The 16,171-nt window shown below is 39.7% G+C and overlaps 1 protein-coding gene across 2 annotated transcripts in view; it reads right to left on the bottom strand.

Moving 5' to 3' along the window:
- Window positions 1–16,171, bottom strand: part of SVEP1 (sushi, von Willebrand factor type A, EGF and pentraxin domain containing 1) — a 119,703-nt gene that overhangs the window by 32,780 nt on the left and 70,752 nt on the right. For both annotated transcript variants that reach the window (XM_014884085.2, XM_088157354.1), the window contains exons 26-35: window positions 15,856–16,057; window positions 15,028–15,203; window positions 13,620–13,744; window positions 10,167–10,290; window positions 9,466–9,636; window positions 7,231–7,404; window positions 4,260–4,379; window positions 2,787–2,963; window positions 1,936–2,020; window positions 1,430–1,621 (exon numbers count right to left, since the gene is read on the bottom strand). In XM_014884085.2, coding sequence (XP_014739571.2) covers window positions 1,430–1,621; window positions 1,936–2,020; window positions 2,787–2,963; window positions 4,260–4,379; window positions 7,231–7,404; window positions 9,466–9,636; window positions 10,167–10,290; window positions 13,620–13,744; window positions 15,028–15,203; window positions 15,856–16,057 — 1,546 coding nt within the window. The remainder of the gene's footprint in view (window positions 1–1,429; window positions 1,622–1,935; window positions 2,021–2,786; window positions 2,964–4,259; window positions 4,380–7,230; window positions 7,405–9,465; window positions 9,637–10,166; window positions 10,291–13,619; window positions 13,745–15,027; window positions 15,204–15,855; window positions 16,058–16,171) is intronic.

Raw genomic sequence — 16,171 nt, 5'->3', positions numbered from 1 at the left:
TCAGGAGGTAAAGGATTTTGCTTGAATGAGCAGCCACACCCATTTGGAGTATGGTATTTTTTTGTTTCCTTAGCTGAGGAAGCAGGATTGTTTCAGAGGGTGTGACAGGGTATCTGAACAGAGTGGGCAACACCTCCCAGAGATGCCCTGGGTGAAACCCCTGGTCTCCAGCCGCTGTGTCAGCTGTCTGTGGGTTCCCTGTAGGGCCCACATCATGTCTGAGAGCCCTACACAGGAATGTCTGAATCCCTACAATTTGGTCTCAAATGGTATTAGATCCCCATGTCTAGCTGACTGAAATAAGTTAATGGAAAAGAACACTGACGTGTAATGCTTCTACAAATTTGGCATAGGCCCTTGTTAGGAAAGCAGGGCTTTGCCTACCTGTGGCAATATATTTAAGACTAAAAGCACCTAAGAGGTGCTCGAAGGAAGAGACTGGGTCCAGAAATAATGCATAAGATGGACACTGTTTGAAAGGGTTTCCTCTGGAGTGGTAACCACAGGAAAGAGGACCTCTTTCACCAAGCTATGGTAGACAGGAAAAGACAAAGACTCAAAACTGCTGTGGTATTTGCTGCCTATATGTCCAAAGTCCACAGTCAAAATCTCATTGGTGCTCGTGGGATACAGATAAGCCCACAATGTGAATCTGATTTAACACTACACTGAACTGCAGCTGAGGTATCCATTTGTACAAACACAACTAAAACATTCATCAAATGAACACACCTCACCTACCTGCCAGCATCTAGACAAGGATATGATTGCAGCAGGAAAATGTAGAAAAAAATCACCCCTGAACAGGTCCATATGGGACCACTTATGTCAAAGTATATCTGCTAGAGGAACAAGCAGGTATCAGGGGAGACAGAAAACTGCACGTATAGCCACATCCTCGGACATAGCATTAATGTGCTAATTTTTAATTGCACCACGTTAAATTGTGCTTGCAGTATAATTCCTTACAAATATAAAACAGAAAAAACCTCAGAATAAATTACTTGTACAGAAAGTTCAAGGAGTAAATCAGTAACTTCCAGAAAGTTCCTTCACAAAAGGTGTTGTAAAGTAATATCAAAATTAACATGAACTACAGTTGTAGAGGTATAATGATCTTTAAAGACAAATCAGAACTTTCAGAAACAATTAAAACTATTTTCTGAATATTCAAAATATTTTCATAAGTTTGATGGTAAAATGAAAGCATTGCATATGTATATAAGCAAATCCTGAGTGACTTTTCTGAACTGCTCCAGTTAAAGATAAAATACAGAAAGTACCCTCAAGGTATAAAGAAATATTTTTCAATTCTGTTTTAGCACTTTATCATTCTGAGCAATGATCCCGGCTTTGTCTCTTTCAGATATGTCAGACCTTCTAACAAGCATGCCACCTGCATTTAGCTCAGGCATGTTCATGCATTTACCTATATCCATTGTCACAGGTGTATGATACAGAGGAAAGGTAGGCTGTGCCACTGAGTGTGTATTTTCCATTGCTGATATCCTGTGGGCTAGGGCACATCACCATTTCACAGGAGGGCGGACCATGATTCCAAATGCCACTAGCAAGGCACAGAATTTCCTTTTCACCCACTAAGTTGTATCCATCATTGCATCTGCATTAGAAGAAAAGAAGTGCTATCAAACACACAGCCTTTCATGCACAATATAATCAGCCATCCCTTTTTTCTCATCATCCACACCTGCATAAATCATCTTTCTTTTCAGGGAACAGAGACGTAGTATTGGAGTAAACATTCAGCCCTGCTAATGAACAGCCACACTATAACCAAATGTGTTTCCATTATTTTAATCTCATCTTGCTCCTCTCCTTCATTTCAACCAATCTCTCAATTCAGCCATACTCTTATTTGCTGCCAGATTGTCAAACAGTTATTAATACAGCATTTCAAACATACTGAATTCCTACCTGTACACCACCTTATTTTGGTATGTAAAATTTGAGCCAAAAATGGCACCGTTCTCTGGAATAACTGGAGCACCACAGGATATAGCTTTAAAAAGACAGGAATACAAGAGAAGTTGATATAACACAAACAAAAATGAACAGAAAACTAGGATTTGCTTTGCTTTCTCTGAAAAGATTTGAAGAAGTATAAAGCCCTAGGTAACAATGAGTTCTTGCCTACAAAACCTGCAAATGACATTTAGGACTCTTTATTTGAATTCACCTTAGTGAGAAACAGAACTATTTGGAAGAAGGTAGTTATAACTGCTCTACAAACCACATGCTTGACTACCAAGAGGACTCCTTATCTACCTCTCTCTACGGACAAAGTAATTGATTTTTTGCTTAGACAGTCTTTGTCAACTCTTCACTTTACCTGTTGCTTCATCTCATTTGTTCTGGTTTTCTAAAGAAACAACTTCTGCTATTATACCATGACTATGTACATGCATCAGCCTGTTCTTTCTGGTTGCTTTTTATCCACTGAGACAGTTAATGCTATTTAAGCCACTAATTCCTTGAAAATGGAAGACGGGATGGAGAAGAACTAGAAGAACACTTCTAATGCTTGCATTTGACTGAGTCTATGCCTCTGACGCACTGGAGAATCTGTGTAAGAGAGGACCACTACAAATATGACAACTGTGCTTATGTCTCAATAAAACAAAGACTTCAACACCGAGATCTAGATCTGCTAGGACAGTGTTTCATAAGCTGCCATGGTCTCTAAAGGCTCTTTGCTATGACTTTGCTCCTTCCTCTCTCTAAGGTTAAAGTCACATTTCAGCATGCATTCTCCCTAGGAATCACACCTTCACAATAGGGTACTGTGTGGCTCCACTGTCCGGACTCCAGGCAAGTAAGTTTCATTGCTCCTGTCAGCTGGAACCCTTCTTCGCAGGAAAATGTTACTTGACTGCCAACACTATAAGTATTCCCATATAAATGGCCATGCTCTGGATTTCCTGGATTATGGCATTTCACAGGTTCTGAGGAGGAAGAGGGAAACTATGAATAATATAATTACATATCAGGTTTTATGAACAAATTGCAGTAGATATCCTTGGGAATTTGCTGGGAAGGCAAAGCACATGGAAAACATTCATAAGTAGTTTACAGCCTTTTCTCTTTTCTATGTAAGTGACAGACACTGAAGACTCATGCAAGTAAGCTAATCTTGACATGGAAGAGCCCCTCTAACTGAGTTTACATTCACTGTCAGAAATAAACACATCTTACAGTCATTTCTCCCTCTGTGAGGGAAAGCCCATTCCAGCATGTCCATCTCTGAACATGAAAGCCGCCCAGCTACCTTTTATCCCAATGAATCATGGTTTTAAAAAGTTAGAATTTTTGCTAAGAGTAGAAGTAGTTTCCATGACCAAGATGTAAGTTAGGTAGGTAAATGGTAGGTTAGTAATTACTAGATGCTTAGGCTAGAGCTAATTGGTATAATTATCTGCTATTATAAATTTACGTACAGAAGAACGTAAAATAAGTAAACTGATAACCATGAAGCATGAGGCCTTGGATCGTGCCAGAGGATCACTGAGACCTGATGAAGACTCTCCTGATTTCATCCTTCGAGACCACTGACCCATTTCGAGACCACCGACCCAATTCAAGAGAAGAACTGCCCACGTGTGAAGGACTAATGGGCTCATTTTAATATGGGATGGGGATGGGAGGTGCTGGGGTTATGCATATGTATTGTATGTAAGATCTTGGGGAATAAATAGATGGCAAAGAACCTTATTCGGCACGGTCACGCCTTTTGGGGGTGACTCCCATGCTGCCTGCCAGTGAATAAACACACCACTTTGTAACTTTAATTAGTTAGAGGGTCTTTGTCCATGATTATACCATTTTTTAAATGATTCACCAACCTATGCCACTGTCTTGTTATCTTCATCCAAAGTTACCTTGTTTAATGCTTCCACAGGCAGCTCTAGCCTTATCCAGAAGCCTGTTTTAAAATATTTCCTTGCTGCACAGCTCTGTTCTCAGAAGTGAAACTCTGTGGCCTTCCCTGCTCCGTGTGCAGTAAGGTTTTTGTGTGTGTATATGTCTTGGAGCAGCATCCCATGACAGCTGTATCCATACGGAGAGGTGAGTTTTCAAGAAATAAAAGGAGACATTTTATCACTGCCTCATCCAGACTAAACTGACCTGGAGATGAAAGCATGCCTGCTCTAGATATCAATTATTGTCTGGCAACTGGAAGGCAGGATACCAGCCTATACAGAATCTTGGAAAGGCTAGCTGGATGTTTTTCTTTCCCATACCTGCACATTTTTTACCATCTCCTGTGTAAGGAGGGATGCAAGTGCAAACATAGGATCCATTTGTGTTGAGACAAGATGCATGCTCATCGCAGTCTGATCCAACAGCGCATTCATCAACATCTGCAAAAAACAAAACAAACCACAAAACCCACGCCTCTAGTGTGTTATTTGTAGCAATCATTTGCTTTAAATTTCTGTCTTACTGTCAAGAGGAATTACTTTAAGTAGTATAATTAAAAATCACTTACTGCAATCACATTTATAATCCATCGGGAAAAATACTTCTAATATTTAAACAAATATTTATAACTCACTGTAAAGTTTTATTATAATTTTAATTATAATTTTCTCAATAGTATTGCACAACATGAGAAAATCAGAGATAAATCTTATTAACCTTCAGTCACTACTTCCACAAAAAGTATCTGGTTTCCGAACTGCAAAAGAACAGATATTGTAACTATTGTTACTACTAGTCCTGGCAGACACTCTGAGGAAGGGTTTTTGCATTAAAATCTTGCTTGGCAAATCATCTCTATCTCAACCTTCCTGCTTGTAAGACAGGAAAACTTAGCCAACAGGGGAAATACTCTGAAAATATTAGAGCCCCATCTTTGATGAAGACAATTAGACTAGGTCCAAGAAGAGCCTGCAGTTGCAAGAAAAGTAAAAATTAATTCAAAATTTATAAGTTATTATAATTAACTATTTACATGATAGTAGCACCTCAAAATCTCAATTGATTATTTATGATCCATGCAGCTTGGTACTATGCAGCAAAAAAAAGAAAAAAAAATCCCTCACTCTAGAATACCTCATAAAAATCTTTTAATCTTGACAGTAAGGAAACGTCTTTGCTATGAAAACTACGAGTCAAAATTGCAATAGTTAATTTCAGTGTATCTAATTGAAAAGTGCTGGCACCAGGGATTATTCTCAGGGATTATTCTCTCTCTATAAATGTTCTATAAATTGTTTCAGACTGAGGGAGAGAGGTAGAACAATTCCTCATCTAAATGCCCTGCTACAGGACACATATTGATCTAGGTATACCATGCAGACAAACCGTTTGGGTCCTTTGCCCATTTCCAGTAAAAAAAACCTACTGGTTAAAAAAGCAAGACAATTTACTGAATTGGAAGGTTTGTTCTTCACTGCTGGATGAGTTTGATCAGCATTAATAGACCACAACACATTGAAAAGGAGTTTCTTTTTGATATGCAGCATGACAGCTGCACATTAATATAAAAAAAGTTGTCAATTACACAAGTGTCAGGAGAATGCAAAGTGCTACCACAGCAGAACTGGGATGACTGCTTCTTCTGTAATGTCTTGTTAGGCAAGAGACTTACAATGAAGTGGAAGTACACTGTGAATCAGACCCTAACAGAACAAAAGGAATGCTTCAGGCATAGGTGTACCACGTTTTGTTAGCACCTCCCTGGAAGCATGACTCAGAAAGGTAAATGTTGGGTCAGGGTGCCAAATCCACTCTTACTTTAATTTTCCCATTAGTCTGCTTTGAGAGAAACAATGCAAGTTGGAAGGTGGGGCACAGGCTTTTTGCTTCTGAACACGGTGACTCCTACTGCATAGAAGTGGAACTATTTGGACAGCCTTGAAGCACCTGTGATGATGTTTGTAGATTCTGAAGGAGTGCTGCTGGTCAGGATGCTATGAAACCAGATGGAACCTTTTCCAAAGTTAATTTTGGCAGAACTAAAAGACTTGGCTTTTCATTTGCTTGTCTTGACTGAAAAAATTACGTGCTATTCCAACAAGGAATTGGGAGCCAATTCAAACACAAATCTTGCCAGTTTTTTACCATGCAACTCCCACTTGAGGCATGACTAAGATTCAGTACAACCGGATGCAGCTATCCAAGTACAGCTAGCTAGTAGATTCCAGCAGGAATATGCTGGAGACATGGCCCTGCAAGAGCAGTGACACCTAGTCCTCTGTGGACAGTACAATGCCAGCCTGTCCCACCTTTGTGCCACTGCACCTGGCACATCAGACCCAGCTGACCAGCATGTAAGTTACAGTGTAGCAACTGTGTGAACTGTGTCCAAAAGGGCACTCCCAGCCCTCCCAACGCTGCAGCTGCTTGCTGGCAAGCATGTGTGACTCACCAAAAAAAATTCACTTTGGAAAAAGAACACTGGCAGATGTGATCTGCCCATTAAGCTTAGAGATAGTAAGGTGGCCTTTCTTTTAGGTAAACATCAATTAACAGTTGACAGGATCAACTGGCAGTGTAAATGATTCTCCCTGAGTTTATTAGAGAGTCTGAATGTCTTCCTGAATTATCTGACCAGCATGGAGGAGTGGAAATTAATACACCGTCAACATGAGGTATACATGTCAGACAACTACCAATGGGCTTGAGCTGACCTTAACTCACACATTCATTCCCAGCTACTGGGGATCTGCAAGGTCAGGATGGTAGCATATTATAGAGCTTGATAATGGGAAACACATTGGAATTGTGCCTAAACTGTGTATTACAATTGCTGTATTTTGTCAAGCAACTGCAATTTGTTTCTATTGTGCTATGCAGTACATTTTGTATCACTCTGCTTGATCAGAAATCCTGTGCAAAATCTACTTGTTATCAGATGTGTCAATCTGATCTGAAGTACTACAACGTCCACCTGTAAAATTTCTAAATGAACCTGGTTGGAGAGCATGGGACACTGACAGTGAAGTGTAGGCCTATATAATTTTATATATGTTTGATAAATGCAGGATGTGGGGCATACAAGAGGATGGACAGAAAAAAGTGACAGAATGTAGTTCTGGTTTCACATAAGGCTGCGCATGGTATTTCAGAAATGTGAATATTTTGGATTATGACTCTGGGACTATGGTTAGCCTCCACAATTTCAGAATGAATGTCCACTCAAACCTAAGGGCACAGGAGAAGTGTAAGACTGCCAGTGCATGCAGCCAAATGTATGGCATATCTTACCAAGGCAAGATGGTGAAATGCTGTTCCAGCTTCCATTGTCCAGGCAGAGCATCCTGGAGTCACCCAACAAATAGTAGCCACTGTTACAGTGATAGGTAACAGCACTGCCAGCAAAAAAGTCCTCAGCTGAATAAAATCCATTTTCTAAAGTTGGAGGCACTCCACAGCTGATTCCTGTGACATGAGTGAAGAGAGGGCATAGCATTAGCAGAACAAACACAGATCATCTTCAGAATAATTCCACATGAGAGCCACTACTGTGTATTTTGTCTCTGCAGCTGTACAATCCCATTAGCAAGAGGGCCCAGTCCTTTCCTGCAGTTTCTAATCAATTCCAGGTCTAGTGGAGAGTCTTGTTTTCTGGGCATTTCTCAGTAAGAGTCTTAGCAGGACTCTCCAGATCCTGCTAAGAAAATTTTGCTAGCTCTGGAAGAGACATCTGTGGCTGTGATCTGAGCAGATGCCCTTCAGTCACAGAACACTTCTGATAAGAAATGTTCCATGGTGAGTTATAAAGAAAAAGGAAAACTGAGTTTGCTTTGCTGGAGGTTGTTGCTATTTCCCTTTGCTGAAAAGCAAGCTTGGGATTGCTGTGTTTAAACACTGCAAAAGTAGCCAACAGAGACTGCTAAGAGTTACAGTACTGGCGTGAGACAAGGAAGTACATGAATGACAGAGAGATTGGAACTGACCTCACATACAACCCTGGGCACCTCTCAGATCGACTATAGTAAAGCCTATCTGATCCCAGTTGTGCCAGCAGAAGGCATCCATGTACCTGCCTGCCAGAGATTTTTATTTATTTTAGCAGTATTGCTTCTGTGCATCTTTGTCTCAGTCAAAAAGGCTTGAACTTTTTCCAACAGCTACACAGGTAATTTTGCAGCTAGATGATTTATAGCAAGTCCTAGCCCCTTAGCTGTGTGCAAGGATCACACAACAGGAATTTAAAGCATATAGTAATAGAAGCCAGGTACTTGCTGTGAAGGAATAGAGCTGGAGAGCCTGTAACAAAGACAGGTTCTCAGGCATCTGTGGTTTTGGGGGTATTTAGCACCAGGAAGAGGAAAAGGATCCTGTGGGTGAAGATACTGATTACACTGAGCCTGATTCAGTCAGTACCTCTTCAGGCCTACACCACCAGTATAAACCTGTAGTTCATTATGTAGGAAATAGGTATCTTCAAGTAGCTTTCATTCATCAGGTACGCATGGAAAAGATACCTTGAAAGTAAAGGCCAGTGGGCCAGTCGGGCCTTCATCAACTCATCCTGTTTGTGGCAGGTCAGCCCTGTTCTGTCTCAGTTCTGTGCTCAGCAGGTAAAACTGCTTGGCCCAATACAGAGAAATCAGAAACACTAACATGATTCTGGTGGTTTGTCACTGATACCACACCAAGAAAGTGCAAAGTTTCTGCCAGTTAACTTTCTTTCTGCCCAGCAGGACTTTTTTTTAGGTAAATCCTCACAGGCATGCTGTTCTTTACAGAGAAGATGGGATGGACTGTGGACTTTTTGCTACAAACAATTGAATAAAGAGGAAGACAGTAAAATCTAGATCAAACTATTTTAAAGGTGTTTTTAACAAATTTGATGATTTTCTCCAAACTACATATTCTAGGATGATGCAATATCTACTTCAGGAGCTAATTTACTATTCTGCTGAAACAAAAAATGTAATCAGCTCCACCACAAGCAACTGCAGTCATATGTGCAGTCACAACAGAGGAGGACCAAAGGAAAGGAAAAAGCAGGAGCAGGAATCAGAGAATCAAAAGAAACTTGACAGCCTGAATGCATACAGCTAAGTCTCTTTGAGGAAATTCTGTAAATATTGGAGCACTTCCAAGTCCTAACAGAAATATCTGCTGCCTTTAAAGAAATTAGTTCATAACTTACTCAAATCAAGGCTTCTACTTCAAAGCAGACATTCTCAGTGACATCTAAAAATCACAGAGATATTCTAGCATTTCCTGATGCCATTGAGGAGGAAAGTACCAGATTGCTGATCCAAATGGACTAATTTCACTAACACCCATGGGTGTTACATGAAAACATGTAAGAACCTGATCATAATACAAAACACGGATTTAGTTTTAAGCATGTATGTAAGATGGTGCTTAACATGGGTGGATTCTAGCGCATGATAGCCGCAAAAAACCCAGGCCAGGAATAGTGATAGGATCCAAATAAACACTAGGATTTCCTAATCCTGCCAGCCCACTGAGACAACTCACTTTCACATCGGGGAAAAGGCCGTGTCCACTGTCCCAGGTTAAGGCAGTGTTGAACAGAGTTTCCCACTATCTGGAATCCTGGGTCACAGGAAAGGCTCACTTTTGACCCTGGCTTTAAATCAGCAGAAGAGGCTCGCAGATGTGGTATGGATCCTTGCAAAGATGGACAATCTGTGGGCAAAATACGTGCATACAGTAAGAGGTAGAGGTACGTGCTGAAATGAATAAATTGGTTATGTGATTGTTTGATCCTGTGTAAGTTTATCCAGGAAAAAGCTTTTAGAAATGTTACACATGCTACATCCTGGCTTGGGTCCAAAGGGTTTTGAGAATCATCAACATATAAAATCAGAAAAGGAATCTACAGAAAAAGAAGCAAGGAGGCAGCAGGGATTTTAATACTATATAATTATTCTTAGAATAAAAGGCAGGAATTTATTTTTTTCTGATCCAGTACCATCTTCACTCTTTTCCCATCTCAATTCAGGAAGCAATAAATTTTTGTCAGAGATTTCAATGAATTTTTGTTACAAAACCCTGGAATTTGAAGAATGAAGGACTGCATGTTCTAACTGTCAAATTATCCAAATAATTTATTCAAGGTTAGTAGAGCAAAGGCTGCAAACTAGCTAGATGACCCCATAAAAGTGTCTTATGGTACTGTTCAGAAAAAAATGGGTTCTAGGAAGTAAAGTTCTAACCAGCACAAAATATACTCTTGTAATCTATCTTCACTCTTCCAACAACTCCTGGCAGGAAATCTGGCCAGGCTAGTACATTTCCTTTTTGCAGTTCTTCTGGACAGGATGTAGCCAGAGATTCTACCTATGGATTTAAAACAGTTGGTTAGGTGATGTTTAAGGACATAGGAAAAGAATATTAAAAAAAAAATTCTCTTCATGCGTGCATGCAACACTAGAACAGATCCTTGAGGGAGCAATGCTCATACTTTCCAGCACAAGAGGTTCCTGGCTGAAGTGCTTATTATTCTGTTCTTATAAGCCATCTAGCTATGGACAGCTCGTGCTGAGTCACTATCTGAAGGACTACTTGACATACAAACAAGGTATTGAACACAGTTCTTGAGACAAAATTGCATTTGTTAGTGTAAAAGAAAAACACATCTACGTCACAGAAAAAGACAGTAATGAGGATGCAAGCTGAAGAGAACACTTATCTATTTGCAGAAAATGTCAAATAGGACCCAAATGGAACCTAATGTTCAAGATCTGTATTCTGAAAACTCCTAGCACTACACCACATATAAGGGACAGAAATACAGAATAGAGCAGCTTAATAAGGCAATTAGTTGTTTCCAGAACAGAGGTTTTGTGAACTGAATTAACTAGACTGTTTAAAGCACTGTAGGCAAGGCCCAACCAAAGTGGGACAGGGACATAACTAATGGAGTATAGAAACAGGAACTATACAAGCCAGCTAAGTACAGGAGGAATAAAGGAACACACTACTAGACCAACAGCAGATTAGTATCTTGAGAGAAGGTCTGGTCATGTATCTCTGATAGAAAAGTTTTCTCAGGTGGGTGATTGGCTTCTGTCAAGTCTCCAGTGGATGAAATCAACTACCTAGAATAATGTTTTACACTGTCAATCCTTGTGAGAAGGCAAGTTACGTCATGAACTTTGGAGCGATCTGTTCTCATATTGTCCCTACTCTGAACTCATTGAAGCAAATTGGACTTTCCTAGAGTCAGTATAGCTGGAGAAGAAATCGACTGTTCTGTGTTTATTCTGAGGCCGTTTCTAAGTTGTCATTTCAGCAATCTGTGCCAGTGGAAATGACTTAGGCAAAGTTGCAAACAAATTTCAAGGAAACTGCACAAAAGCACAAAAAATTTCCAGTGTGGGAAAAACTAGTTTGGTAATTAGCCCTTTCAAGCCATGTGATGGAAAACAGAGGGCCAAAAAGGACCTTACAGTTCCCTATGCACTACTCGTATTTCTGTTGCTGTCTATTCAACAACAAAACTACCAGAGTGATAGTTTACCTATGCAAAATTAATGTGCAAATGAATAAGCAACTAAAGCAAGCAATGAAAAATCTTGAAGACTAGATTCCACACTCCTTTATTCACTAGGCAACATATTCTGTCACCCTGCTTTCCTTTATTGTTGAGAATAGAAAGGAAAATTAATGAAAGGAAATTAATGAATAGTTCCAGCTAGCCAAAACAAACTAATGATAACAGATTACAATAGCACTTTACTATTCCAAGCTCTGAAATGAATGAGGTAAAAATTGTATAGGAAGCTTGGCTCAGCTTCCTGTCTGATGTCACATCTGTCTTTTCAGATGAGTAATATGGATACTATAAATGAATGGCAGGATTTTCTTCCTTGTCCTAACTATATTGCATCTGAAGCAAGTGGGAATTAAATCAGATCTGTCATTATAGAGGGGCAACTACTGACAAAGTTTCAGAAAGTTGCAATTAAAACTGTGCCCTGTAAAATCACATGTACTCTTATCAGCTTCAAATCTGCTATTGAAAAAAACCTTGAAGATCTGACTTGACAATGCAACAGCTGGTGACCCTAAAGGCCAAGAACAGTAGCAGATGGTTGGGAAATTTTAAACCTATCAGAGGCAAAGTAGTAAAAAACCAGAGAAATAAACAGAGGAGATGTCTGGATGCTGGAAACTAAGGTTCTGCTCTACCGTTTTTTCTGTTCATGTTGTTATTTCTTATTTGGATCATGGATAGCAAACAGTTATAAACCACGTATTAGTGATACAACTTTAAGAAAAGTCAGGAGAAGAGCAAAACCTTCTAATACAAAGATTTTTCCCCAAAGAAATGCCTATAACTTTAAACATTTTTCTTTGTTTTTCAAATGTTATCAGAAGTTTAACACTTCTGACCTTCAGGATTGAAAAGCTAATGAGGAGGAAGTGGTGATGGAGCACTGTCATCACATTTGCAGATAATATCAAGCTGGTGATAATATCATCAGTTAAGGTGCTCAAGGACAGAGTTGCATCCATAGGCACCTTGACAGGCTGGAGTAAAGGGCCAACCCAGACTTGAATGATTCAACAAGGCAAAATGGGAAGGAAAAATCTTCTGAACTATATAGGCTGAAGAAAGCCAAGAGCAGGAGCAGCTCTGTGGAAATGAACTTAGGAACTCTGGTAGGCAGTGAGCTGAATACTGGCCAGCTGTGCACTGTGCAAATAGAGAAGATCCACAGCATCCTTGGCTGTGTGAATAGGGTTACCATCAGAAAAACAAGGAAGTGATTATTCTTTTCCAGTGCTTATTAGATCACATCTGAAGTACTGCATTCCATTTCAGGTTATTCACAGCAAGAAAGACATTGACAAGTTGGAGCAAGTTCAGGGATGGGATGGAACATTTGCCCTGGGAAGAGAGCTTGGTTCAGCCTAGAGAAGAAACAGCTATGGGGACACCTCTCAGCAGCCCCGTGTGTATGGGGAGATGATCAGGTACATAGAGTCAGGCTTGTACAGCAGCACACAGTGGAAGGCACAACCAGGAGTCATAAATGGCATAACTAGGCATTGAGAAACAAATTCTACTCTGAGGATAACTAAGCACTGAAGCTTGTCTCCCAGAAAAGCTGATGGATCACTGTCCTTGCAGACATCTTTCTATCTTTATTAATTGTTAACTCAGTGGAAGTTTGGTGCTGTCAAGCTTTTATTTTAGGTACCTGATTAGGTTAACTCAGCATTCAGTTATACTGCCCTTTCAGACTTTTCCTGAAACTATATAGCTCTATAGTGTCTACTGCATTGACAGAAATTCTGATGTCTCCTCTCTGAAGTTTTAACAGCAGAATGAGGAAACTAGTCTGTAAAACAAGAGCTTATCTCGTTTCATTGGATTTCTCTGTCATCTAGCAGTACTGCTAATTTTTATGCATGATTTCCTTCCTGTTTTGAGGCCACATACTACAGAATGGCTCAATCCGAATAGAAGGTGTTACTTTTACCAGACTTAGTTTTGTTTAAAGCTACTTTACCAACTACACTAATCTTATTACCCTAAGCCAGAACTCCATCTGGTCCCCATTGATTTCTGTGGGAGTAGGGGTCTACCTAATGTGCTAACCTAGAATGCCTTCTCAAATGTTCATGCTGTGTTCAGAGCCCTCTGTTCAAACACTTACCTGCTGTGGAGAAAGTACATGGTCCCAAATGTTGAGCTGGCTGATGGAGCCCACAAAAGATTCAGCTGGGTTGAATCCTTCTCCTTTTTGATCTTGCTCTTGACCCAGCACAAGTGCACCACCACCTAAACTCAGAATTTGAAGAGGGGTAAAAAACAAAGCCTTGCAACAAGGATCCCATAAGAAGATTAAAAACTAAGCAAAACGAAAATTTTGCTGCTCTGTGTTACTAGGATTTTGCAGTGAAGACAGGCCACCTTCAACAAACTCTCAGCAAAACCTCTGGGAAGCCTTATGTTAGACTGAAGTAGGCCAACATAGCAATTTGGAAGTTACTGTCAAATACATAGGGAGCAGGAATTACCTATGGCTGCTTCAGGAATGATACTGGCTCAAAGAGATCACTTGCAGGCCAGTAGTTGAAGCATAACACACAGCAATGTAAAATGCAGTTTTGACGAGGTGGGGCATATTTTACAATACTAACTTACACTTCCTGCTTTAAACAAAAGCTTATTAAATCATACAGATCAAATGTGATTCCACACCCTCCAAAGCACACTGAGGGTAGTCATGCTCTGAAATATAGCACACAAGTTAAATTTATTCTCCTTGACCAATAACATGTGAACATGCATTTTCTACATTGCAGAGTAGGTGGACAAGGTGAAAAAGTAATGGAGACAGCACACCTCCTAAGGTCTTGTCTCCGGAGAAAACTCCAATTTAAGTGGGAAAGACAGGGCAAACATAAGGATCATGGACTAAAATGCTTCAATATTGTACTTTTTATTTTAATAAAATAGTCTTTTGAAATTCTATGTAAATTTGGATGGTGGCAGTATGCAAACAGTATCAAAACAAAACCTCTTTGCAGCCAAATAATACCAGGCTTTTCATAGGTCTTCAATGCTGAAGATACTCCTTTTTATGCCCTCTGTAGATGACTGCTCACAGGAAACAATGAAATAGCAAATCCAAGTTGTTAGGAAAAAATATAAACATAACTTCAAATACGTGACTGAAGAGAGCAGGAAAGGCTAAGTCAATCAACCCTGAACACACATATGTAAGGGAAAAGCCAGATAAACTTTATTTTGTTGAGTGAGACACATACTCTCAAAAATCCATCCCAGAATCAGCTCTGCACAAGTTCCTTTGTGGACTAAACTGTGTTGTTCATAAAACAGGTTACCTACCAATACACTCTAGAAATGAGAAATTTTGTCTTCAGTGATGCTGAACTGAAGATGGGGAACTGTCCTCACAAAAGAGAACAGCAAACATAAGCTTTTCATAAATGCTGAAAACATGAATGTATACTAAAAAACCTAAACATTGTTCTGCATATTCTGCAATAAAAACAGAATGAAGGCAACAGATGTGGTATAATATAAATGAAGCATACCAGGGATTTTTGATCCAACAGAGAGCCCGCTGCCTCCATCAGACAGTTTTCCATCGATGTACACCTTCCATGCCCCATCCGTGGACGTCCACGTCACCGCAATGTGATGCCAGTTACCATCGTTCACTGAAGGACAGTCTGTTATCTTCTCTTTCCCATTCACATAAAGAACCCAGCTGCATGGAAGGAAGACATGGGCATACTGAGCTGCATGCAGCTACTTTAAAAACATGGTCTGTCCCCTGTGACTCAAAGAAATGTTATTTGACTGACAAGACAACTGTGGCTTGAAAGATCATAATATCATCATAAGATCATAAGATCATAAGATCTCTCTCCCAGACGACTTGGAAGTTGGTTATCATATGCAAAACATGGTGAAAGAAGTAAGATACTTTTGTAACAAAATATGAAGGCTCAAGCCATGGCTGTATAGTGGATTCTTACATTTTCCTATTGAGTTTGGAGTCACACTACAAGTCATATTCTGCATTTGTAAAAGTGCAAGTCATACTCTGCTTTTAGAATTATGCCAGAAGTACTCAGAGTGCTGGGCTCCATTTGCTCCACTCATTGTCTCAATGAGCCATTTAGAAAATATGTGAATGCAGTACAGAAAAAAAATAATGTTTAAATTCACTGCTCTCTTGCCATCTTGCTCTACTACAGAGCAAAAAGTGATGGAAACAAAGCAAGGAGAAAAACAAAGGGAGTTTGGAAGCAGATTTTTCTACGCCAAAGTAGGCAAAACTTATACTCAAACTTCTATTGTACACTTCCTGTATCAATCCAAGACATAAGCTATAGAAAAGCAAAGCTGTGATTTACCCATTGTAATCAGTTAGAAGAAATGCATTATCACTTCCATTTTCTACTGCATAAGAAATGGGAGTTCCATAGTTTGTGGTGTCTGTGGATTTCATCCAGAATGTACAAGTGATGTCACCAAGAGATGGTAAAACACCATCAAGCATGACATATCCATAGATACCAGAGACTTCAAAATCAAGATTGAAACCAGAGGACTGTTCTGCAACAAAGACAAAGAGTTTTCAGAACAATATTTACACAAAAAAGAGAATCCAATGATATCTAAGCAAATGCAGTAAAGCAGAATGCAGCCCTGCTACAAAAATTATTCCCA

This window comes from Sturnus vulgaris, chromosome Z (assembly GCF_052056855.1).
Source record: "Sturnus vulgaris isolate bStuVul1 chromosome Z, bStuVul1.hap1, whole genome shotgun sequence".
Lineage (NCBI taxonomy): Eukaryota > Metazoa > Chordata > Aves > Passeriformes > Sturnidae > Sturnus > Sturnus vulgaris.
Note: the sequence above shows the minus strand (reverse complement) of the source record. Positions and strands in the feature narration are given on the sequence as shown.